Source organism: Podarcis melisellensis (assembly GCF_964234715.1).
Source record: "Podarcis melisellensis genome assembly, chromosome: 16".
Lineage (NCBI taxonomy): Eukaryota > Metazoa > Chordata > Lepidosauria > Squamata > Lacertidae > Podarcis > Podarcis melisellensis.
In genome coordinates this window covers 4,550,242-4,573,172 of record NC_138533.1, presented here as the reverse complement: position 1 = coordinate 4,573,172, position 22,931 = coordinate 4,550,242, and the positions used below count along the sequence as shown (strand labels likewise).

General features: G+C 52.3%; 1 protein-coding gene and 1 pseudogene across 3 annotated transcripts in view; one reads left to right on the top strand and one right to left on the bottom strand.

Moving 5' to 3' along the window:
* Positions 1-877: 877 nt before the first annotated feature.
* PI4KB (phosphatidylinositol 4-kinase beta) overlaps positions 878-22,931 on the top strand; it is a 49,390-nt gene continuing 27,336 nt past the window's right edge. Inside the window, exons 1-3 of one of the 2 annotated variants that reach the window (XM_081891419.1) lie at positions 878-1,096; positions 3,921-4,043; positions 16,919-17,901. In XM_081891419.1, coding sequence (XP_081747545.1) covers positions 16,948-17,901 — 954 coding nt within the window. In that variant the 5' untranslated portion in view covers positions 878-1,096; positions 3,921-4,043; positions 16,919-16,947. The remainder of the gene's footprint in view (positions 1,097-3,920; positions 4,044-16,918; positions 17,902-22,931) is intronic. The other variant, XM_081891420.1, reaches the window with a different exon arrangement.
* LOC309358670 (small ribosomal subunit protein uS19 pseudogene) lies at positions 21,679-22,218 on the bottom strand (annotated as a pseudogene). Its single transcript has one exon. The product of its transcript is annotated as a small ribosomal subunit protein uS19 pseudogene (transcript).

Below are 22,931 nucleotides of genomic sequence, written 5' to 3'. Positions count from 1 at the left end.
CTCTGAAACCCTGAAGAGCTTCTGCTGACCTGCAGAGAGCCGTGGTCTGCCTCCATGCAAGGCAGCTTAAGGTCAATGGGTCTCCTCTGAGCAGCTGCAAACAGATTCGATTTTGGAGATCGGGAAATGTGGGATATAAATATTATTATTAAATTAGCATACCGCCCTATACCCACAGATCTCAGGGCGGTTACAACCCAAAATCCCAATATAAAAACATACAATGCATAATACAAAATTAAAAACAACCCAAGAACACCCCCCCAATTAATAATAATAATTCTTTATTTATACCCCGCCCTTCCCGGTTCAGAAAACAGGGCTCAGGGCGGCTAACAACAAATTTAAAACACTTAATTGATGCAACAACAAAACAGTATAAAACGTGAATAGCAATAAATTCAGAATTCACACTAATGCATAATGCTATTTAAAAATAATAAATTGTATAAAACCAATTGCAAGCCACTTAATACTGTTTTTAAAGGAAAGAAGGGCAGCTTTCCTCGGGAATGGCCCGCGATGACGATCGGGCTTGCAAGGGCGGCCCCGATCCCCGACCCCTCCACGCAGCCACTGACTGCACCGCACGCGACTCACAGCGGGGAAACCCACTGCGCATGCGTGCGTCCCCGGAGCGCCGGCCCCGCCTTCTTTTCCCTCCTCCTCCACCTCCTTCCCAATCAGGCGCTGGCATAGCCACCTACGGCCCTTCTCTCCATTGCCGCCAACGGGACCTGACTTGGGGTCCTTCGCCGAGAGGGGGGGGGTCGGTTAAATGAATAAAAAATAAAACGAACCCCTCCCCATTCGCGTGTGAGGAGAAAGTCAATCTGAGGTGGGGGCGGGAGTTTTTTTTTTTAAATGTATTTCTTTACCTCACGGCGGGGCGGATAGGGAGAAGAAAGAGGCCCCCTCAGGCGGCGGCCAGGGCAGCCCCGGAGCTGGGCCCGGCGACGGCGGCGGCTGGAAGAGGCTGAGGCGGCCGGAGGGAGAGACTGAAAGGCTGAGAGAGAGAGAGAGAGGCCGCGGAGGGGCGCCGGCTCCTGCCTCCCTCTCTCCCGCCGCCGCCTCCCTCCCATGGACACGGCGTGAGGTGAGTGCGGGAAGGCAGGCAGGCAGGCAGGCACCTCCGAGGGCACCCCTGGGGGGTCCTCCGCCCCCTCCCCCCTCAACGCCCCCTCCCTCCAGGGCCCCGGCCCCCCTCCCCTCTCCTGCCCCATGGGAGATTTCGCGCCCCCTCCCCTTCACGCCCCCCAAACAAGGCCAGGAACTGCCCCCCCGTCTTTTGCCCCAGGGGGGCACAAGGGCCCTTCTTTCCCCCCCTTCCAACCCCTGCCCCACTGACTCCATGGGTCTCCCCTCTCCTGGCCCATGGGAGATTTCGCGCCCCCTCCCCTTCACGCCCCCCCCCAAACAAGGCCAGGAACTGCCCCCCGTCTTTTGCCCCAGGGGGGCTCAAGGGCCCGTCTCCCCCCCTTCCAACCCCTGCCCCACTGACTCCATGGGTCTCCCCTCTCCTGCCCCAGGGGCCCAGGGGAGATTTCGCCCCCCCCAAACACGGCCAGGAACTGCCCCCCCGTCTTTTGCCCCAGGGGGGCACAAGGGCCCGTCTCCCCCCCTTCCAACCCCTGCCCCACTGACTCCATGGGTCTCCCCTCTCCTGGCCCATGGGAGATTTCGCGCCCCCTCCCCTTCACGCCCCCCCCCCAAACAAGGCCAGGAACTGCCCCCCGTCTTTTGCCCCAGGGGGGCTCAAGGGCCCGTCTCCCCCCCTTCCAACCCCTGCCCCACTGACTCCATGGGTCTCCCCTCTCCTGGCCCATGGGAGATTTCGCGCCCCCTCCCCTTCACGCCCCCCCCAAACAAGGCCAGGAACTGCCCCCCGTCTTTTGCCCCAGGGGGGCTCAAGGGCCCGTCTCCCCCCCTTCCAACCCCTGCCCCACTGACTCCATGGGTCTCCCCTCTCCTGCCCCAGGGGCCCAGGGGAGATTTCGCCCCCCCCAAACACGGCCAGGAACTGCCCCCCGTCTTTTGCCCCAGGGGGGCTCAAGGGCCCGTCTCCCCCCCTTCCAACCCCTGCCCCACTGACTCCATGGGTCTCCCCTCTCCTGCCCCAGGGGCCCAGGGGAGATTTCGCGCCCCCCCAAACACGGCCAGGAACTGCCCCCCCGTCTTTTGCCCCAGGGGGGCACAAGGGCCCGTCTCCCCCCCTTCCAACCCCTGCCCCACTGACTCCATGGGTCTCCCCTCTCCTGGCCCAGGGGAGATTTCGCGCCCCCTCCCCTTCACGCCCCCCCCAAACAAGGCCAGGAACTGCCCCCCGTCTTTTGCCCCAGGGGGGCACAAGGGCCCTTCTCCCCCCCCCTTCCAACCCCTGCCCCACTGACTCCTTGGGTCTCCCCTCTCCTGGCCCAGGGGAGATTTCGCGCCCCCTCCCCCTCACGCCCCCCCCAAACACGGCCAGGAACTGCCCCCCCGTCTTTTGCCCCAGGGGGGGCTCAAGGGCCCTTCTTTCCTCCCCTTCCAACCCCTGCCCCACTGACTCCTTGGGTCTGCCCCCACCCCACTGCCAGACCGCCTCTGGATCCGGCCCTCCTTGCCCCCGCCCCAGTTCCTCCTCCTCCTCTTCTGACACGTAAGAGCTCCCACCCTTCAGCTCTCCCTGTTCTCCCCCAAAACTGCCCCATTGGCTCCTGGGGTTTCTTTCCTCGGCCCCCTTTCGCCCCCTTCTCAGTTTCCTCAAATGGATCCCACCAGCCTTGATTTCCTCTGCCCCACTCCCACCTACCCTCTTGCCCCCTTGGCTCCTGGGAGCCTTTGGCTTCTCAACACCCCCCTCCAAAATATTATTTCCCTTACACCCCCTTGTTTTGCATCTCTCCCCACACCCCAGCCTCCACTCTCTTGTCCCCCTCCCTTTGCCTCACTGATTCCTGGGATTTAGTGGCCCCTGTCCACCCCCCTTTTCTGCAAATAAATACTGGCCCCCTTTCTGCTACCCCCTCACTTCAACTCTTTCCACTCCATTCCCTGACCCCCGTTTTCCTTGAATATGAGACACCTTCCTCACCGTAGCTCCTCTATTACCTCTGACCCATTTATCTGTAACGTTAATGTCATGCAGCAGCTTCTAGGGTTTAAATCAGACGACTTCTTCTAACACAAAACATATTTGGGAGGCTAGTAACTTTTTGCAGGCGTATTTCCACACCAGTTGTATCCCACAACTCCTCAAGACTGCCATTTTTTGTTCTTCATGTTAAGGAGTGCTGGGCTTTTCATACCTCACCTTCTCCCTCTTCCCCACCCCACTTCCTCCGGGATTTTTCAGAGTCCTTTTCACCCTCCTCGCTGAGTTGCCAAGGAGCAAGTTTCTCTTTTAAAAGCTCTTTTAATTATACACTTGCTTCCTTGTAGGGACGGGAAGATGCGGCTTTGCCTGTGGTGTGGGGAAAGTAGAGTCAGAGCAAGTTTGCCAGCGGTCCTCATAGCGTTTCTGAGTCCTTGCTGGTTTTGCAGCTCTCCGTGCTGACTGGGCTTTTCTAAGCTTCAGAGACATCCGATTCCAATTACATTCTTACTTTGCAGTTTCTCTGCCTCTTCCACCTCTTCTGAGCATTTCAACTAAAGATTGTCTTATAAACCTACCCACCAAGTTTATGATTGTTTTGACATCCCTGTATCCCTGCCCACTTTTCTCCCTTGTGAGAACAAGTTACAGGGTTTGAGCCAGGCTTTGCACATGCCATGCGTGGCATCCCTCCAGATTTCTGCAAACACCTTCCTGGTATTTCAGTGTTTGAGAGAGATGCTGTGTTTAAAAAGCAGGCCAAAAACCCCTGTGTTAAAACTGAAAGGTTGAGCGAGATGCGTCCTCCATTTCCCCTCCCAACACATCTCGCTTTTCTTCCCTACAGCTGTGAAGGATCATCGCAGAGAATCCCTTTGAGTCCCCATCTCCAAAGATGGCTGACTCGGCTGGCATTGTGGGCGAGCGTCTCAGCAGGGGCAAGCTGCCCGGTTGGATGGGCACGAGAGAGGTGAGTGGTGGACAGGCCTCTTTCTCTGGGCATGCATGATGGGCCTCCTTTGTGGTGTATTGGGCTGTTGTTGTTGTTTAGTCATTTATCATGTCTGACTCTTCGTGATTTACTGGACCAGAGCACGCCAGGCCCTCCTGTCTTCCACTGCCTCCCGCAGCTTGGTCAAACTCATGCTGGTAGCTTCGAGAACACTGTCCCACCACCTCTTCCTCTGTCGTCCCCTTCTCCTTGTGCCCTCCATCTTTCCCAGCATCAGGGTCTTTTCCAGGGAGTCTTCTCTTCTCAGGAGGTGGCCAAAGTCTTGGAGCCTCAGCTTCAGGATCTGTCCTTCCAGTGAGCACTCAGGGCTGATTTCCTTCAGAATGGAGAGGTTTGATCTTCTTGCAGTCCGTGGGACCCTCAAGAGTCTCCTCCAGCACCAGAATTCAATATCGGGCTGGTACTTCCCAATTCTTGGATTTTCAAGAAGAGGAGGAGAGAATCATGATTAACTGCAAGTGTGGGGAACATCTGGCCCTCCAGTTGTTGCTGCACTACCGCTACCCTCATTGCTCAGTTGGTTAGAGCATGGTGCTGATAATGCCACGATTGGAAGTTCAATCCCTGTATGGGACAACCGCGTATTCCTGCATTGCTGGGAGTTGGACTAGATGATGCTCAGGATATCTTCCAACTCTACAATTCTCTGATCTCTGACCGTTGCCCATTCTTGCTGGGGCTAATGGGGGTTTTAATGCATCAACATCTGGAAGGCCAGAGGTTTCCCCGCATCCGATTTCCTTCTTTCTTACCTCTCAAGTCTGGGCTGTTTCCTTCCCTTTTTATCTGGCGCTCCAATCCGAAGCAGACACACACCCCTACCTCTTTCAGCCAATGATTCAGTGAGCCTGTTTTGCCAGTAAGAAACGGGGGGGCCCTCAGCAGCCTGTTTATTTACAGCACTGGTAACACACGAAAAAGCTTCCAGAATGGCTGGTTAAAACAAGGCAGTCTCTGCTCACAGGCTTGCAATCTAAATGGGATAGCACAAAAGGAAAGAGGGTCAGGGAGGGAAACTCAGGCACAGATTCTTAAAATGTTTAAATAGCAGTTCTATTTAATGGGAATAGTTCAGGGCTAGGAGGCTCCTGATGGAGCTGGTCTTTCTGCGGAGGCGACAGAACGAGCGCTGCTTTCTATCTGGCTGGCTGAGGCTCCTTCCAGGTGGGTGTTGAGGGGAAAGGAGGCACGATGGAGCTGGTCTTCCAGCAGAGCTGAAGGGCTTCCCTGAGGTTCCCATGAAACACCCTGCCTGGGTGCCTGTTCTGTCCTGTGCTGGTAATGCTGTTTCCTTCTCACTTTTGAGTTACTTTTGTCATCCTTTCCAGAGGGTGCAGCTATGTCTCGTGTTTAGAAGGACAGAGCCTTGCAGCACCTTAAAGGGCTAACAAACTTCTTGTGGTGCAAGCATCCTTCAGAGGCATGAATGGTTACCCTGAGTTTTCTAGTGTTGGCTGCTAGCCATGATGCCTATGCTTTGCCTCTATGATCTGGGGCAGTAATTCTCCTGAATACCAGTTGCTGGAAACTGCAGGAGCGGAGAGGGTTCTTGTGCTCGGATCCTGCTTATGGGTTTCCCACAGGCATCTGGCTGGCTGCTGTGAGAAAAGGATATAGGATGAGATGGGCTCCAGCAGCGCCCCCTTCCGTTCTTAGGTCCTAGTTAGCACTATCTGTCCTCTGCATTTCATTTGCCTCTGACCTTGCTGCTTACAATTCTCCCCCCACTCCTGAAACTGCATACAGTCATACCTCGGGTTACAGACGCTTCAGGTCGCACGTTTTTGGGTTGCGCACTGTGCCAAGCCCGGAAGTACCGGAACGGGTTACTTCCGGGTTTCGGCGCATGCGCAGAAGCACCAAATTGCGCTATGCGCAGATGCAGCGCTGCGGGTTGCGAACATGCCTCCCGCACGGATCACGTTTGCAACCCGAGGGTCCACTGTATAGCTCAATATAACACTTTGTATTGCCTGCCGTACTTTGCAAGAGTTTATGCCACACACAAAAACCATTCATCTTTTAAAGTTGCCAAAATACTTTGCTCTTGTTTTTAAATTGTAGCAGCAGTGGTTTGTGTTTAGGCATTCAGTTTTAAACACCCAGAGGACTCTGTGCATGTGAGCCTTCCCCACCCTGATGCCCTCCAGATATTGTTGGATTACTGTACCATATTCCCCGAAAGGAGGAACACAGGAAGCTATCAAGTTAGGGGTGGGTTGCAGTGGTTACATTCCGACTTGGATGGTTGTTTCCAGAGGGTGATGCTTGGGGAGGGCTCTTTGGCGCCGCGGAGCCTTCAATGTGGAGTTCTTATGGGTTCAGTTTTATCCCCCATGCTGTTTTAACATCTACATGAAACCGCTGAGTAGGGTCATCCAGAATTTTGGAGTACGTTGTCAGCAATATGCTGATGCCACATAGCTCTTCTTCTCCTTGACATCTGCAGGTGTGGCAGTGGTTGAGCTGAGCCGTGGTCTTGCCTCAGTAGTAGTAGTAGTAGTAATAATAATAATAATAATAATAATAATAATAATAATTTATTATTTGTACCCCGCCCATCTGGCTGGGCTTCCCCAGCCACTCTGGGCGGCTTCCAACAAAGATTAAAAATACACTATGCGCTGGATGAGAGCCAACAAATTGAAGCTCAGTCCAAATAAGACTGAGGCTCTGTTAAGGGGTTACACTCCCCCTGAAGGAGCAGGTACGCAGCTTGGGGGTGCTCAGGTGGCCTCAGTGGCATGGAATTCCTTCCATCAGCTTTGGCTGGTTGCCCAGCTGCGCCCCTCTCTGGACAGGGCTAGCCCAATTTCTGTCATCTGGTAACCTCTAGGGTAGATTACCGCAACACATTATACATGGGGCTGCCTCTGTAGGCGGTTCGGAAACTTCAGCTGGTGCCGATTTCAGTGGCCAGGTGGCTCGATGGGGCAAGACGGTTTGAGCATATTACACTGATCCTGGTCCAACTGCACTGACTGCCAATTAGCTTTGGGCCCCAATTCAAAGTGCTGGTTTTGACTTAAGAAGTCTTGAACAGCCCAGGACCACAAGAGCTCAAGGATTGCCTATCCCTATATGAACTGACTTAGATCCTGCGACCGTCATTTGAGGGCCTTCATTTGTGCCTTCTCCACATGAAAATGAGCCTTTTCTGCGATGGCTCCCTGTTTATGGAATGCTCTCCCCAGAAAGGTTTGACTGCCACCTTCGTTACATATCTTCGTCCGCTAGTTAAAAACATCCCTCTTAAGTCTTTGGCCTATATGTTGCTTAATTGGCTAAAGAGTTACGAGGAATGTTTTTGCCTGGCAGCTAAAGATATGTAATGGGAGGAGTGGTATTATTATTATTAATAATAACATATTTTACCAAGTCAGACCCTTGGTCTGTTTAGCTCCATATTGTCTACACTGTCTGGCAGCAGCTCTCCTCTCTCAGTCCTACCTCCAAATGCCTGGGACCTTCTGCGTGTAAAGCGGGTGCCCTATGTCACTAGCTTTAAAATTAATACTAAGATTAATACTAAGAACTCTGGGAGCGATGACTCTTGTCGCCGCTGCTTCAGAAGCAAACCCCTGGCAGTTGCCACCATCTCCGTGTGACTCAGTGGCTTGGTTCAGACTTGCCTCTTTGTGTGTGTACATAAAAAAAAAAGTATACTCATCCTGCTAAATTGCCCTTGCACAAGTTCAGCTGTCTGCTCCTCCCCGCCCCCTGTCGATGCTGCAAAATTCCCTGGGATCACTGCCTTCTTGGGTAGAAATCTAGGGCCTCCTTTTCAGCCGTATTCATTTCAATCACTATCATACCACTTTGTTCTGTCCAAAGAATCATGGGAGCTGTAGTATGTTCAGGGTGCTTAAAGTTGTTAGGAGCAAGCCTCAGTTCCCTTTACAGTTGACAGAGTAGTTTAACCACTCCTCATTAGCGAGACATGGAAGGGTCCTCCCCCCTTCTATCTTATCGTTTGCATCATTTTTCAGTTTGCAAAACCTGGTTTAAAACCTGTTTGCGCAAACCCCTTTGGAGGTGGTTTGCAAAAGCCCATTTCCCTGCTGCAGCCCCCAAGGCATCCTGGGAATGTTAGTTCTTTGGAGGAGCTAGGAGTGACTGACAGCAAGAGCCCTGGTTCCCTCAGGAAACTACAGGTTCCAGGATTCCTTGCTGCAGCTATATTTTCCAATCCCCAGAGAGAGGGATGGATTGTTAAACCGCTCTATTAATTGCCGCTCTGTGAGGGGGAACAAGGGTCTCTTGCTAATAATTTTCAGCACCCTGAACAAACTACAGTTCGCAGTGTGTTTGGGGGGAAGCCGCGGCTGTTTAATGTGGAATTATAGTGCATATGGGGCCCTACCTATTTCAAAAGCCCTCTCCCGGTATGTGCCTCCAGCCTCTGGCATTTCAAAGGTAGACTGCCTCTGCAAGTGGAGGTTGCATGTAGCATCGTGACTATTAGCCTCTCCAGGATTACAGGCTTCCAAATTATTTTCCCGGCCTAGTTCAAGGTCTGGGCTTTGAGCTTTTTAAAGCAGGGGTGTGGGGACCTGTGGCTCTCCACATCCTGTAGTTGGCCTCTCAGCTCCCATCAGCCCTAAGAGCCAGTGATGATGATGATGATAGCTGAAATGCAGCAACACCTGACGCGCCAGAGGTTCTCCACCCCTGTATTAAAGCCCCAAAACAGCCCAGAGGTCACACCAGAGACGCACCACCTCCAATCATGTCCTTTTGTGTCCTTTAAGGCCCTCTGCGGATACCCTGCTCTCTGCCCTTGGTGGCAGCTTCCAAGAGCAGGGCCTTCTCTGCAGTGACACCTCCCCCCCCACCAGCAGCACCCTTGTAGAATTCCTGGCCGAAGGAAGAGGGGACAGCAGCCAAGGAGAGAGATGTAAGAAATTATTGACTTATTGAAGACTGGAGGGAGCATGGAGGTGTCTTGGGAAGGGAGGGGAGGAGATTACAGGCGAGGGCCTTGGAACAATGAGGACTAGAATCTTGATATCTATGCAAAGCATCAGCACAAGGGGCCTGGGGTTGATTCAGAGGGCTGAGAGACCCTTCCTGCAGCTACCAGAATCTGTCCGAGTGCGCAAGTTCCTGACGCGTCCAAAGTGCTTTGGGCTGACCGGACAGGAGACTTTTGATTTATTTATTTTTTAGCCTTCCCTGGCTCGGCCTCTGTGGAAAAAGCCTAATTCCCGTCCAGCGAGTCTTTCCTCTACGCCAAGAAGAGTCCATGCTTGAAAGATGGTGGGGGTTTTCCCGGCTGCCCTGTTTAATTTAGGTCTGGATTGGTGCTGGCTTCATAGACAGGTGTAATCCTGTTCTTCACATGCCCTCCCACCCCAAAGTCCCTGCTTGTCCTGTTGTTGACTTCAGGCTAGGCCTGCTTTCCTTGACCTTTGAAGCGATTTCTTGACATGGAGTCGGGAGAAGGGATGGGAGCTGAGGGGAGGTTGCCCTGCTTAACGTAGATCTCGTAAGCTGGGCGAAGCTTCAACGAGAGCCACGTGTTCCATCCTTGGGAGGTGGGTGGGCAGCAAATTCTGCAAAACACTGGGCCTTGGGGAGGAAAGTAACACTGTTTAATAGCCACCAGATGTCTGGAGCTTATCCTGGCGCTATCTGGGCTGGTTCCACAATCCCAGCTTCCAGCTTTCATGCAAGGCGTAATTAACTTGGAGAGATCGCTAATCCTCTGCCACGGGGTGCAGCCATTGCCTAGGACAGCTCTTTAAAGCACTATAATAATATTTATTTTTAAGTTTGGCTCTCCTGGATGGCTGTAAAAGAGCTTTGGATGAATATGTGATGCAGAAGAAGGCCACGAGTCACAATGGCTGTGCGCGGCCTCCACGGTCGGATCCAGTAACGCTTCTGAATACCAGTTGCTGGAAGCCACGGGAGGAGAAAGGGTCCTTGCACCCGGGTCCTGCTTGTGAGTTTCCCACAGGCCACCGCTGGGATGGGCCCTTGGTCTGATCCAGCAGGGCTATCCTTGCGGAGGTCTGTTGTGACAGCAGAACCTCCATGCCCAGGGATAATCTACCTCTGAATACCAGATATTGTGGAACGGCGATTGGAGAATACAGGAGCGCTCCGGTCTCGCTTGTGGGCTTCCTGTTGCGGCATCCGGTTGGCCACTGTGAGAACAGGATGCTGGGCTAGATGGGCCCCCTTTGGCCTCATCCAGAAAGCAGGCTCGTCTGATGTTCCTATCTCCTTTTGGGTGGTTTCACATCCTTAACTTCGTGTTTTGCATTAGGTTGCCTCCGATGCAAAGACCCGTCAAAATGAAGGTGTGTGTGACTAAGCTAGGGTGATTAATTTCAGTGGGTTTACTTGGAGTAAAATTTAGTTGGGTACAGCCCATTGACTATGCTGTCACCCCCCCCTTCATATATATACAATGGTACCTCGGGTTACATACGCTTCAGGTTACAGACTCCGCTAACCCAGAAATAGTACCTTGGGTTAAGAACTTTGCTTCAGGATGAGAACAGAAACCGTGCTCCAGCGGCGGCGCAGCAGCAGAAGGCCCCTTTAGTGGTGCTTCAGGTTAAGAACAGTTTCAGGTTAAGAAAAGACCTCCGGAACAAATTAAGTACTTAACCCGAGGTACCACTGTACAGTCATACCTCGGGTTACAGCCGCTTCAGGTTGTGTTTTTTTCAGGTTATGAACCGCCGAAACCCGGAAGTACCGGAACGGGTTACTTCTGGGTTTCTGTGGTTGCGCAGAAGCGCTAAATCGCAACCCATGCGTGCACAGACGCTGGTTGCGAACATGTATCCCGTACGGATCACGTTCGCAACCCGAGCGTCCACTGTATATATTTAAAGCACAATCTGCTTTGGGTACTCAGATGAGCAAGGTGAAGAAAAATGTGGTTAAATGTGACAGGAGGGCCTGTGTGGGAATCCCCTGAGAGATCTTGAGCTGCCTCATCCTCTGGCAGTGGAGAGCTAATTGGCTCTTGGCCTCAGGCTGAGCTCTCTGCTGGAATTCCCCTCCCCGGTTCTCTCCTGCTTCCTACCAAACAGGAGCTGCGAATTTGGGGAGTGACCATGGGCAAACTGCTTCTCTTCCTCGCCAAATCCCCCCAAAACGTGGGGATGATGCTGGCCAGCCTTGTAGGGCTGTTGTAAAGATTTGCAAGAGAGCCCTTGAGGAAACGGATATATAAATATTATATAGCAGGGGGGCTGGGTAAGGCTGCTCTGCAGGGTTCTATGGTGGAAGTTGCTGTGGGAAGGGTTCTCTGATTCTCTTTGGGCTTGTTTACTTTGGAAAGCTGCTGCAGTCGTGGATCCTGGACTACAAATCCCCTGTTGCTAGTCCCTGGATTAACCTGGGAGAAAGGTTGTTTTCTGCTGCTCCAGAGAAGCGGACACGGAGCAATGGGTCCAAACTACAAGAAAGAAGATTCCACCTAAACATTAGGAAGAACCTCCTGACAGTAAGAGCTGTTCGACAGTGGAATTTGCTGCCAAGGAGTGTGTGGAGTCTCCTTCTTTGGAGGTCTTTAAGCAGAGGCTTGACAACCATATGTCAGGAGTGCTCTGATGGTGTTTCCTGCTTGGCAGGGGGTTGGACTCGATGGCCCTCGTGGTCTCTTCCAACTCTATGATTCTATGATTCTAACCTGAGTCCACTGAAAGCAGTCGCTCTTCCACATTTATTTTAAGCATTGGTGTGGGAGAGGGGGAGCGGGACAAAACATCATAGAAGGCAAAATTCCTCTGGGGCTTTTGATGAGAGAAGCCGGCCGTGCGCATGGCCCCACCTTCCTGTGGTTACATCACACGCTAAGCAGATAAAACTGGGTATTCATTCCATCCTTTAATTAGTAGGGAGTCATTTAATTTCGGACCCTGTGACCTGCTAGCGTGTTCTTCGCAGGCTGCAAATCCTCTCTTGTGTGGCGCTTTGAATTTGGGAGTGTTATTGGCAGGAAACTCCTCTAAGTGAAAGCTTCCCTTTTTGGAAAGAAGGGGATTAATTCTTCTGCGCTCTCTGTGTGTGTGTGTGTGTGTGTTAATCTCTGGGTGCGTGAGGAAGCATAGCTCTGCTGCAGTGACTCTTAACATTTGAAGATCACAAGGGAAGGGATGACGCTCGGGGCCAGAGCATCTGCTCAGCGTGCAAAAGTTCAGCCCCCGCCATCTCCAGGACAGGCTCCTTACCTGAAGCCCTAGAGAACCACTGCCAGTCCGTGTAGACAATACTCAGCCAGTGCGACCAAGGGGCTGACACTGTGAAAGGCATCTTTCTGTGGTTTCCTGTTAAATCGGCCCTTTATTCGCAACCATGAGGACTATTTGTTGTTTAGTCGTGTCCGACTCTTCGTGACCCCCTGGACCAGAGCACACCAGGCACTCCTGTCTTCCACTGCCTCCCGCAGTTTGGTCAAACTCATGCTGGTAGCTTCGAGAACACTGTCCAACCATCTCGTCCTCGGTCGTCCCCTTCTCCTTGCGCCCTCCATCTTTCCCAACATCAGGGTCTTTTCCAGGGAGTCTTCTCTTCTCATGAGGTGGCCAAAGTCTTGGGGCCTCAGCTTCAGGATCTGTCCTTCCAGTGAGCACTCAGGGCTGATTTCCTTCAGAATGGAGAGGTTTGATCTTCTTGCAGTCCGTGGGACTCTCAAGAGTTTCCTCCAGCCCCATAATCCAAAAGCATCAATTCTTCGGCGATCAGCCTTCTTTATGGTCCAGCTTTCACTTGCATACATCGCTACTCGGAAAACCATATCTTTTACTATATGGACCTTTGTTGGCGAGGTGATGTCTCTACATTTTAAGATGCTGTCTAGGTTTGTCATTGCTTTTCTCCCAAGAAGCAGGCGTCTTTTAATTTCATGCCTGCTGTCACCATCTGCAGTGATCATGGAGCCCAAGAAAGTAAAATCTCTCACTGCCTCCATTTCTTCCCCTTCTATTTGCCAGGAGGTGATGGGACCAGTGGCCATGATCTTCGTTTTTTTGATGTTGAGCTTCAGACCATATTTTGCGCTCTCATCTTTCACCCTCATTAAAAGGTTCTTTAATTCCTCCTCACTTTCTGTCATCGAATTATCTTTTGGCGAAGGACAGCAGTGAGCACCTGCACCGAATGCAGAAGGCCCCGGGTTCAAAGTCTAGTGGCACCTCGGAAAGACTCCCTCTTTAAACCCCCGGAGAGACTCTGCCACTGAGTGTCGGCAGCACTGAGCTTAGTTGGACTCTAGGGTCTGAGTTGGTGCTGGGAGCTTTCTGCATCCCAGGGACTTGCAGGTTCTGGCTTCAGGCAGTAGCCAGCTGTTGACTTCTGCCTGCCACGGATCCATTCATTTGCCTGATAGATTTGTGGCTGTCAGGTGGGGCCTCTCCATCCTCTCCTCTGGGCTTACTGCCATCCTGCCTAGATCTTCCCACTTCCTTCACCTGCGTTCGATTCACCTGCCCCTACACCTGCACCTGTCCTTTGGTGCTCTTGACACTTCTCCACATGTTGCCCAAGTTCTCTTTGCTTGCCAGTTCCTTTCCGTGCAGCCCACTTCCGCGTCCCTTGCCTTTCCTCTCCTCCGGGCTTTGCATCCATGGGGAGCTGCCCCCTCCCCTGCGTCTACATCTCAGTTAATTTACTTCCCGGAACACGGACTTTTAATTGCTCCTCTCAGAAGTCTTCCTTCTTGCAAAATGACTCCTCCTGCCAAGACTCCTGTGCCTAAATTTCAGCCTCTTTTACTTCGCTGCCTAAGTGTGACATTGTGTTGTTGTTATTTAAAATATTAGTTAAGTCATGAAGGCTTATCATTAACTACACAGCATGATGAATAAATAGCAGAAATGAGGGGGAGATATTTAAATTCTGCTTCCCTCAAATGGCTTCCTCGGGGTTTGTTCACAGATGGCAGGGGTGGGGGCCGAATGGGGCCCTGCAACTCTCTCTATTTGCCCCTTGTTTAATAAACCTCCGATGGACTCCAGCTAAATCCCTTAATGGTCTTCTGCTCTCCCACCCCCCGCCTCCCTTAATCTCCCCCGCCAGCTCCAAATTTGTTAGTGCTGCTATGGGGGGGGGGGCAGAGGAGTGTCCGGACACTGGCACAACACAGTTTCTATCCTATGCCGAAGATGCCTCTCTTTGTTCTGGTCTTGGGGTGCACATATGTTCTAGGACCTAATCCATGGGTAGGCAAACTAAGGCCCGGGGGCCAGAGCCGTCCCAATCGCCTTCTAAATCCGGCCCACGGACAGTCCAGGAATCAGCATGTTTTTCCATGAGTAGAATGTGTCCTTTTATTTAAAATGCATCTCTGGGTTATTTGTGGGGCATAGGAATCCGTGCATTCTCCCCCCCCCAAAAAAAAAATTTAGTCCGCTCCCTCCCCAAGGTCTGAGGGACAGTGGACCGGCCCCCTGCTGAAAAAGTTTGCTGACCCCTGACCTAACCTGTTGCTGTAATTTGTTTAGAACTTTTTAAATGCTGCGTTTCAAAGTGTTGCAACCTGCCCTGGGACCTTAGCTTGAAGGGTGGGCAATAAATCAAATTATTATTAATTATATTATTCATTTATTAATTGCATTCATATCTCACCTTTTTTTTTTTAATCCAAGGAGCTCAAAGTGGTTATATGGTTCTCCCTTGCCCATCTCAGTAATCCCTGCCACAACCCTATGAGGCAGGTTAGGCTGAAGGAGGTAGCAACTTGCCCCCAAAGACACACCCAGTGAGCTTCATGAAGCAGAGTGGGGGGATTTGAACCTTGCTCTCTCCCAAGTCCTGGTCTGACACTAACCACTATGCCGCCACCAGAGGCTCTTGCCTATGGGGCTGGCGTTTCAGCTGGGCCCAGTCAGTAAAGGGCACACAGCTCCCACCAGACTACAGATCCGTTAGACACTTGCAGCGACCATAGACTGCTGCCTGTCAGCCTAAATATTGTTCCTGTTCCAGTACCATTAAACTAATCCTGTTAACGACTTCTCGGTCTGGTATGACCTGTGCCGTGGACCTGTGCTGGATCTACGGAGCGGTGGGGGAGATTTTAGTATTTAAACAGCGCCTTCTTGCTGCACAGGCGACATTCTTAGTTCTGGGACGGCCACAAGTTGAATCACCAGATTCCAAAATGGCGCAGCTGCTTTCGTAAGGCTGCTCTGGGACCAATATTACTGCGTTCATTTTTTTACATCCCACCATTTCCCCATGCTGAGACTTCAGGTGGCTTACACAAATTAAAAGAACACAGATAAAATACAGGACACTGGAAACATATAAAAAATAATAGTAAAAATAAATTAAAGCATAATAGAATTAACACAGCATCAAAATAGATGTGTTAAAATATAGATAGTAAATTCATCACAGCACTATTTAAAATCCAGTCAGTTCCCGAAGACCTGTTGGAATAAAACAGTATTCACCTGTTGGCTGAACGACAGCAAAGAGGGTGTCTGTCTGGCTTCTCTAGGGAAGGAGTTTCAAAGTCAGGGAGCCACCACCAAAAAGGCCTGCCTTCTCCCACCAAATGTGCTTCTGATGGTGGCAGGATGGAAAGAAGGAACAATACAGTGGTACCTCTGGTTACGAACTTAATTTGTTCCGGAGGTTCATTCCCAAGCTGAAACGGTTCTTACCCTGGGGCGCGCTTTCGCTAATGGGGCCTCCCGTTGCGCACGCATGCGCCTCTGGTGTGCAATTTTTGTTCGCATCCTGGGGCAAAGTTCGCAACCAGGAGCAGCTACTTCCAGGTTGGTGGAGCTCGTAACCTGAAGCATTCATAACCAGAGGTACCACTGTTTGTTGTGTAGCAGCCCGCAGCCTCTGCCCACATCGTGAGAGAAGTATTCCCACTCTCTCCCTGCCTTCCACACTCCAGGAGTCTCCAGCCGTTTCCCAGAGGTTAGAGAAGCTTTAAGTGCATGTATGTGGCCAGCGGTAAAAAAAAAGGAGGGGAGCCTCTTTATGCTCTGCAGTTAATTTTTTAAGAAGCTTCTGCTGTCTTCTGCCGGGGCATCAGGACTGGAGGTCACAAGCAGGCCTTGAGCTGGTGACCCCAGGGATCTTGGGCCAGGTTTAGCCCAAGGTGACCACCTCTGGCCAAAGGAGGGAGCTGCAGTGAAAACTCAGCAAATGAATAGTATCAATAGCGTTGATACTGCATGGGAGCAGGGTTTGTTTCTACGTTAAGAATGGGTGGCAAAAGTGGGATTTGAATCCTAGTCGCACTCTGTACATTGGGCCACAGTCTCTCTCGTCAAGTGGGAAAGCACCCTTGTCAAAACGCTGGTCACCTGTGGTGAGTCAGAAATTGTTTCTGGTGACCAAGGAGGAGGAACATTGGCACTCATCCCCATTTTCTTTAAGGCTACAGATGACTGGCATAGGTCTATGCACTAGCAATCTTGTGGCCTTTTCTCAGCCTGTATTTGCTGTATAAGAATCCTCTTTCTATGAATAACCATAGTCCTGGTGGTGGAATGTGAAACGGGATCGTCCGTTTGTTTGAAATACAGGCTGTATTTAGCAGGGCCACAGCTCAGCGATAATCTGCTTTGTGTGCACAAGGTCCCGGGTTCAATCCCTTGCAGCGTTTGCAGGCAAGGCTGGAAATGTTCCCTGCCAGTCAGTGTAGTCAATACTGAGCCAGATGTACCTATTAAACCAGACTGTTATTTGCAACCATGAGGACTAGAGTCTTAGTTTGCCTTTTGGGGAAGGACGCAAGTTCCTCGAGAGAACACCTGCGTTGCTGCGTAAGGCCAGCACTCTGTGCTCCCAGGCTGCCTGATGAGCGCACGTTCTCTTCTAATTCCCTCTCCCGGTTTGCTTTCCAGCTTTGAAAGAGCACAGACCCGCCTTGGATATGAGTGACTCCGACGCAGACGTGCCGCCGCCAGGGGAGGAGGAAGAGGAGGAGGAGGCGCTGGCCGCAGCGGTGCTGCCGCCCCCAGGAAATGGCGGGGTGGCGGCCCTGGGGGTCATCACAGAAGGCGTGGGCGAGCTGGCGGTCATTGACCCCGAGGTGGCCAAGAAGGCCTGCGAGGAGGTACTGGAGAAGGTCAAGCTGATGCATTGCATCTCTCCCGACGGGTCCATCCAGCTGAAGGACGGCAGCGCAGGCCCGGCTCGCCGGCCCGGCCTGGCCCTGCTGAACGGCAACCCCGGCGAGTGCTGCGAGATCAAGTGCCTGGACGACCCTCCGGACAAGATCCAGGAGGAGGAGCAGCAGCACGCGCCCAACTCGGTCAAGAGCGCCCGGCGGCGCCAGAAGAACAACTCGGCCAAGCAGTCGTGGCTGCTGCGCCTGTTTGAGTCGAAACTCTTCGACATCTCCATGGCGATCTCGTACCTGTACAACTCGAAGGAGCCCGGCGTGCAGGCCTACATCGGGAACCGGCTCTTCTGCTTCCGCAACGAGGACGTGGACTTCTACCTGCCGCAGCTGCTGAACATGTACATCCACATGGACGAGGACGTGGGCGACGCCATCAAGCCCTACATCGTCCACCGCTGCCGGCAGAGCATCAACTTCTCCCTGCAGTGCGCCCTCCTGCTGGGCGCCTACTCCTCGGACATGCACATCTCCACCCAGCGCCACTCCCGCGGGACCAAGCTGCGCAAGCTCATCCTCTCCGACGAGCTCAAGCCGGCCCACCGGAAGAGGGAGCTGCCGGCCCTCGGCCCGGCCCCCGAGGCGGGGCTCTCCCCCTCCAAAAGGACTCACCAGAGGTCCAAGTCGGACGCCACCGTCGGCATCCACCTCAGCAGCAACCTGAAGAGGACCGCCAGCAACCCCAAAGTGGAGAACGACGACGAGGTAACGTGGGGCGAGGGGCATCCCCGGATTCACGGGGCAGGGGGATAGGTTACTGGGGTATTCAGCTTTTAATCCTTGTGAAAACGAACGTATCAGGAGAAGGGAAATTCTGCCTAGGGTGGGCTTCCAGCTCTGTGGCAAGTTGGTAGGCAGAGGCCATTCTTGTGCCAGAGAGCTGGGCATAAGATAAGACATGCGCCAACCAGGTTGTGGCTGCTTTCCTGGCTCAGCTTTGTCCTCCACCTTTTGGAGTCCTGCCTGATTTCGCTGCCAGCTTTCACGCGGATCCAACGTGGGACGGGGCGGTTCCATTTCTGCTGCTTATCGAGGGACCGTTTGATCTCTTGGGATGATGTAATCGGGCACTGCCAACCAGTCCCCCCGATAGTAGTAAAGAGGAAGGCCGGGGGGCACATGTGTGTTGCCCTGAACGCCCACCATTGCCTCCAATCCCGCATTTACATTTTTTATATACGTACCCTGTTTCTCAAGGGTCTTATGATCGAAAATCCACACGTATTGGGGCAGCCTTGGGAAAGGGCTGTGGGCCTGGGGTGGAACACCTGATTGGCATGCAGAGTATCCCAGTTTCCGTCCCTGGCATCTCCAGGTAGGGCTGGGAACGTCCCCTGCTTGAAAACCCTGGAGAGCTTCTGCCGTTCAGCATGCCGGCAGGACTGTGGGTATAGCTCCGTCTAAGGCAGCTTCTTGTGTTCCTTCCCCACCATGACACCTTCCAGATGTTTCAGGCTCCCAGCCATATTGTTTGCTCCAGGCCAGTGGTGCCGGCTGGGTTGATGGGAGCTGTGAGCCTGAAACATCTGGGGAAGGCCGGGCTAGATAAGGAGATGCTTACAGGAGTCGGAGTCATTAATATGACATATTGGGAATATGTGGGTGAGGTTCTAGGCCTCCCGCTCTGAGGAATGGGGTAAGAGGACCTGGGGGTGGGTGATGGGGAAGATGGCAATCCCAGGGGGCAGCCGCACTCACCGTCCAGAGAGTCTTCTAGCCCCTGGCTGGCCACTGATTGACAGTGCCATGGGACAGTGGGCGGGGCCTAGTTTTAGCTCCGCCTCTACAGTCGATAAAGCCATCTTGGCTCCGGTATTTTGTTCTCTCCATGAATTCTCTCTTCCACCCAGTGGTGTTGATGGTGTGATTTCTCTCTTTTGGGAAACAAACAAATGCGTAGAAAAGAAACTTTGAAACCCAGAGTATTAAATTGCTTGGCTATCCTTGCCAAAATTGGTGATAGATCTTGACTGAGATAGAGGGAACATAAGGCCCTGTGTGTTCCATGGGGAAATCCCACCAGAAATCCTCTTGGTTTTTTATGGAGACAGGGATGGCGAGCATCTGTGGCCTTCCAGGTCTTCCTGGACTGCCACTCCCATCGTCCCTCATGGCTGGCTATGCTGGTAGCTGGCGCTGAAGGGAATTGGGGGTCCGAACCACACCTGAAGGTTCCCCAGCCTTGCAGTAGAGGGGAACAAATGTATCCAGGGGTATTCATGGAATTATGATCTAGTTTTGCATGTTGTGGTTTTTAATTCCAAGCTTCTTCCAGGGAGCTCAGGGTGGGTACGTGTCTTCTCCCCATCCTTTCATGTGGACCCTCACAACAACCCTGTGAGGTAGGCTAGGCCTAAGAGGTCCTCCAGGGAGCTAACTGGCCAGGCAGGGGTATAAACCCATGTCTTGCCGATCCAAGACTCTCAAGAGCAGCCAATGTGGTGCCTTTCAGATGTTGTTGGGCTACAACTCCCATCATTCCTCACCCTCATTTATTTTAATTAATAAAACGGGCTCCCAGCCCGACCCAGATCCTTTCTGCCGCCTGCCTTTATTAAAGAAGAAAAACTGGTGAAAGAATTAAAAAGTGGAGGAAAGAGATTGTGGTGTGGGCGGATACACAATGCTACACCAGCTGCTGAATCTCAATGGGTGTGGACATGGATTCCCATGCTTGTGGGGCAGGGGAACAAAAGTTGGAGAGCTTTAAATCATGGGTGGGGAACCCTTTTTTGGCTCCCCGGACCAGATCCTTATCAGGATCAGCCTCCAGGGGCCAAATTTGGTGTCAAATACGTGACATCATTTTGGCGTCATGTGATTGACAAGTGGGAGCTGAAATGCATCAGGCCTCTACGTTGCCGCTGGATGTGCCTGTTCTGGCGTCCAGATGTGCTGCTGTGGTTGTCTCTGCCAGACCGCGATCTCTCTCTCTTTCCAGCCCTCGATCTGGCAAAACATTGGTCCGTGAACTCAGCCGCCAGAGGCGAGCCAAGAGGTCTACTTTCACTCTCCCTTTCTCTCTCTCTCTCTCCTACCCCCTTGGCGCACGTTGTTGGAGATCATCCGAGCAGAAACTCTGGGGTGGAATTTCAGTATCGCCGGAGCAGCAAATGAATACTTAATGCGCCAGAACTTTCCCTGTCTCTCCGTAGACTCGGGCTTGCGTCAGACGCGGTTGCCGAGTGCTCTTTGGGCGTGGGACATTTGAGAGAGATGGGGGTCCCGTGATAAAGCCTAGGGGGAAGTAAGGGGGTGGGTTCGCTGGGATTTTGTGATAGAACTAGGAAACTGTGCGGTATCTCCTTAGGACCTCGTGGTTCCATAAGAACATCACAAGGGCCTGGCTGCTGGATCAGGCCAAAGGGGGCCCATCCCATCCAGCCTCCGTCTCTCACAGTAGCCAAGCAGACGCCCCAAAGGTGCAGCAGCAACAACTCTCCCCACCTGCGAATCCCAGTTACTTTTTGTTAATCCTCATCTTGGAGTGGGGAGTACACAGCCATTGTGATCAGCAGCCTTCGATAGCCTTATCCGCCATGAATTTGTCTAATCTGCTTTTAAAGATGGGGAACGTGCTTGAAATGCCGAGTGACCAGGAGCCAGCCTCAAGTTTTTTAGCGTGTGCAGTGAATAAAAGAAATTCCAGAAATTTCTTTTTCAGGCGTTGAGCTGCATGGAATTCTTCGGAGCCTATGCATGTGGAGAAACCGGGTTTCTTTCCTCCCCTCTTCTCGAATGCATAGGCTCTTCTCTCATTTTTTAAAATCACATTTCCACCCATGAAATCGCAGTTGCATGCATGGGAGAGGCATATCTGATCCTGCCCACACAACAACCTTGCGAGGTAGGCTAGTACACGAGATGCACAGCCAGTTGGCTTCGCATTCGGAAGCCGGCACTCTGTCAGGTGCTGCATGCTGACTTGGGGCGCAAAGGCGATCTTCCCCAGACCGTCCCGGCCAAGCCAGAACAATTGACCACCCTATTACGCTCTCGATTCCCAGGCTTGTCTTCCAGATGGCTCCAAAGGCGGCTCACAGAGCCCTTCCCACTCCCTGCTGCTTCATTGTTCGCAGGGGAACAATGGGCTGATAGAAAGCCGGGAGCTCGGAGGCCGCCGGTTGCCCAGGATGATCCCAGCCACTCGCCAACTGGAAACCGGAGCCCGGAATGCTTATTAATTCACGCAGGGCTGGATTTCTCCTGGCGACGTGCGGAGAGTCTTCTGGGCCCGAAGTGCCGCAAGAGATGCTCCGAGGAAAATGTGGGAAATGCTTTGGCTGAGGCTGAGCCCTTCTTAAAATTGCAGTTCTGGTTGCCTCACCTCAAAAGGGATGTTGTAGAATTGGAAGAGGGAGCAACTCCCCTATAAAGGGAGGTTGCAGTTTGGGGACCTTTGAGTTTAGAGAAAAGGCGAGTAAGGGGCAACATGATAGAAGTTTATAAAACTATGCATAGCATGGAGAGAGAGAGAGAAATTTGTTTTGTGTTTTGTTTTGTTTTGTTGGGAAACCCTTTTATTTACACGCAAGACACAAGCCTTCCCAAATCCCCTTACTTCAGAGGAATGAACCGAGAGGAGTGGGTGGCCCCGATTCCAGGTCGGCCGTGCTTAACGGGCTTGTAAGTGATGGAGAACTCTCCCAAATTGTGGCCAATCACTTCAGGCTTGATTTTCACCTGGTCGAAGGTCTTCCCATTTTACACGCCTACCATGCTGCCCACCGTTTCCGGAAGGATAATCATGTCTCGCAGGTGGGTTTTGACCACCTCAGGCTTCTCCATGGGCAGGGCCTCTTTCTTGGCCTTGCGCAGCCGCTTGAGGAGGGAGTGCTGCTTGCGGCGCAGGCCGCGGTTGAGCCGCCGGCAGTGGCGGGCACTGTACAGCTGCACCAGCTGCTTGTAGGACATGTTGAGGAGCTGGTCCAGGTCAACACCCCGATAAGTGAACTTCCAGAAAGTACGCTTCTTCTGCTGCTGCTTCACTTCCGCCATCTTGGCCGCAGTCTCCTCCAGGAAAAAAAAGTGTGAGAGAGAAATATTTTACCTCTCCCATGACACTAGAACTCAGTGACACCCTGAATGCTGGAAGAGTCAGGATACTTAAATTAAAGGACTTCTTCACGCAGCACAGAGTTAAACGGTGGAACTCCCTGCCACAGGAGGGAGTGATGGCCACCAACCTAGATGGCTTTAAAAGAGCATGAGACAAATTTGTGGAGGAGGAGAGGGCTATTGATGGCTACCAGCCGTGATGGCTGTGCTCTGCCTCCAGTCGGAGGAAGCAGTGCTTCTCCATACCAGTGACTGGAGGCTGAAGGAGAGGAGAGGGCTCTTGCGATTGGATCCTGCTTCTGAGTTGTCTGTTGAGGCATCTGTTTGGTCACTGTGGGAACAGGATGCTGTGCTAGATGGTGTGGGAATGTTGAGGGTGGCAGGAGAGGATATATTGATTATTAATATCCGTCCTAATTCACACTGGCAAGTTTCTTTATATAGCAGAGTGCGTTCCCCTTCTTACGCAGCAGAAAGCTGGTTGCAAACTTGTGTGAGTCTCTTAAGACAACAAACAATTCAGTCTGGCTTGCCCAGATTGAGATATGTTCTATTATTCCTGGTAAGACCCCTTTGATCCCTCCTAAAAGGATAAAATGGGACGCGGGTGGCGCTGTGGGTTAAAGCACTGTGCCACTTGGGCTTGCTGGTCGAAATGTCGGCAGTTCGAATCCCCG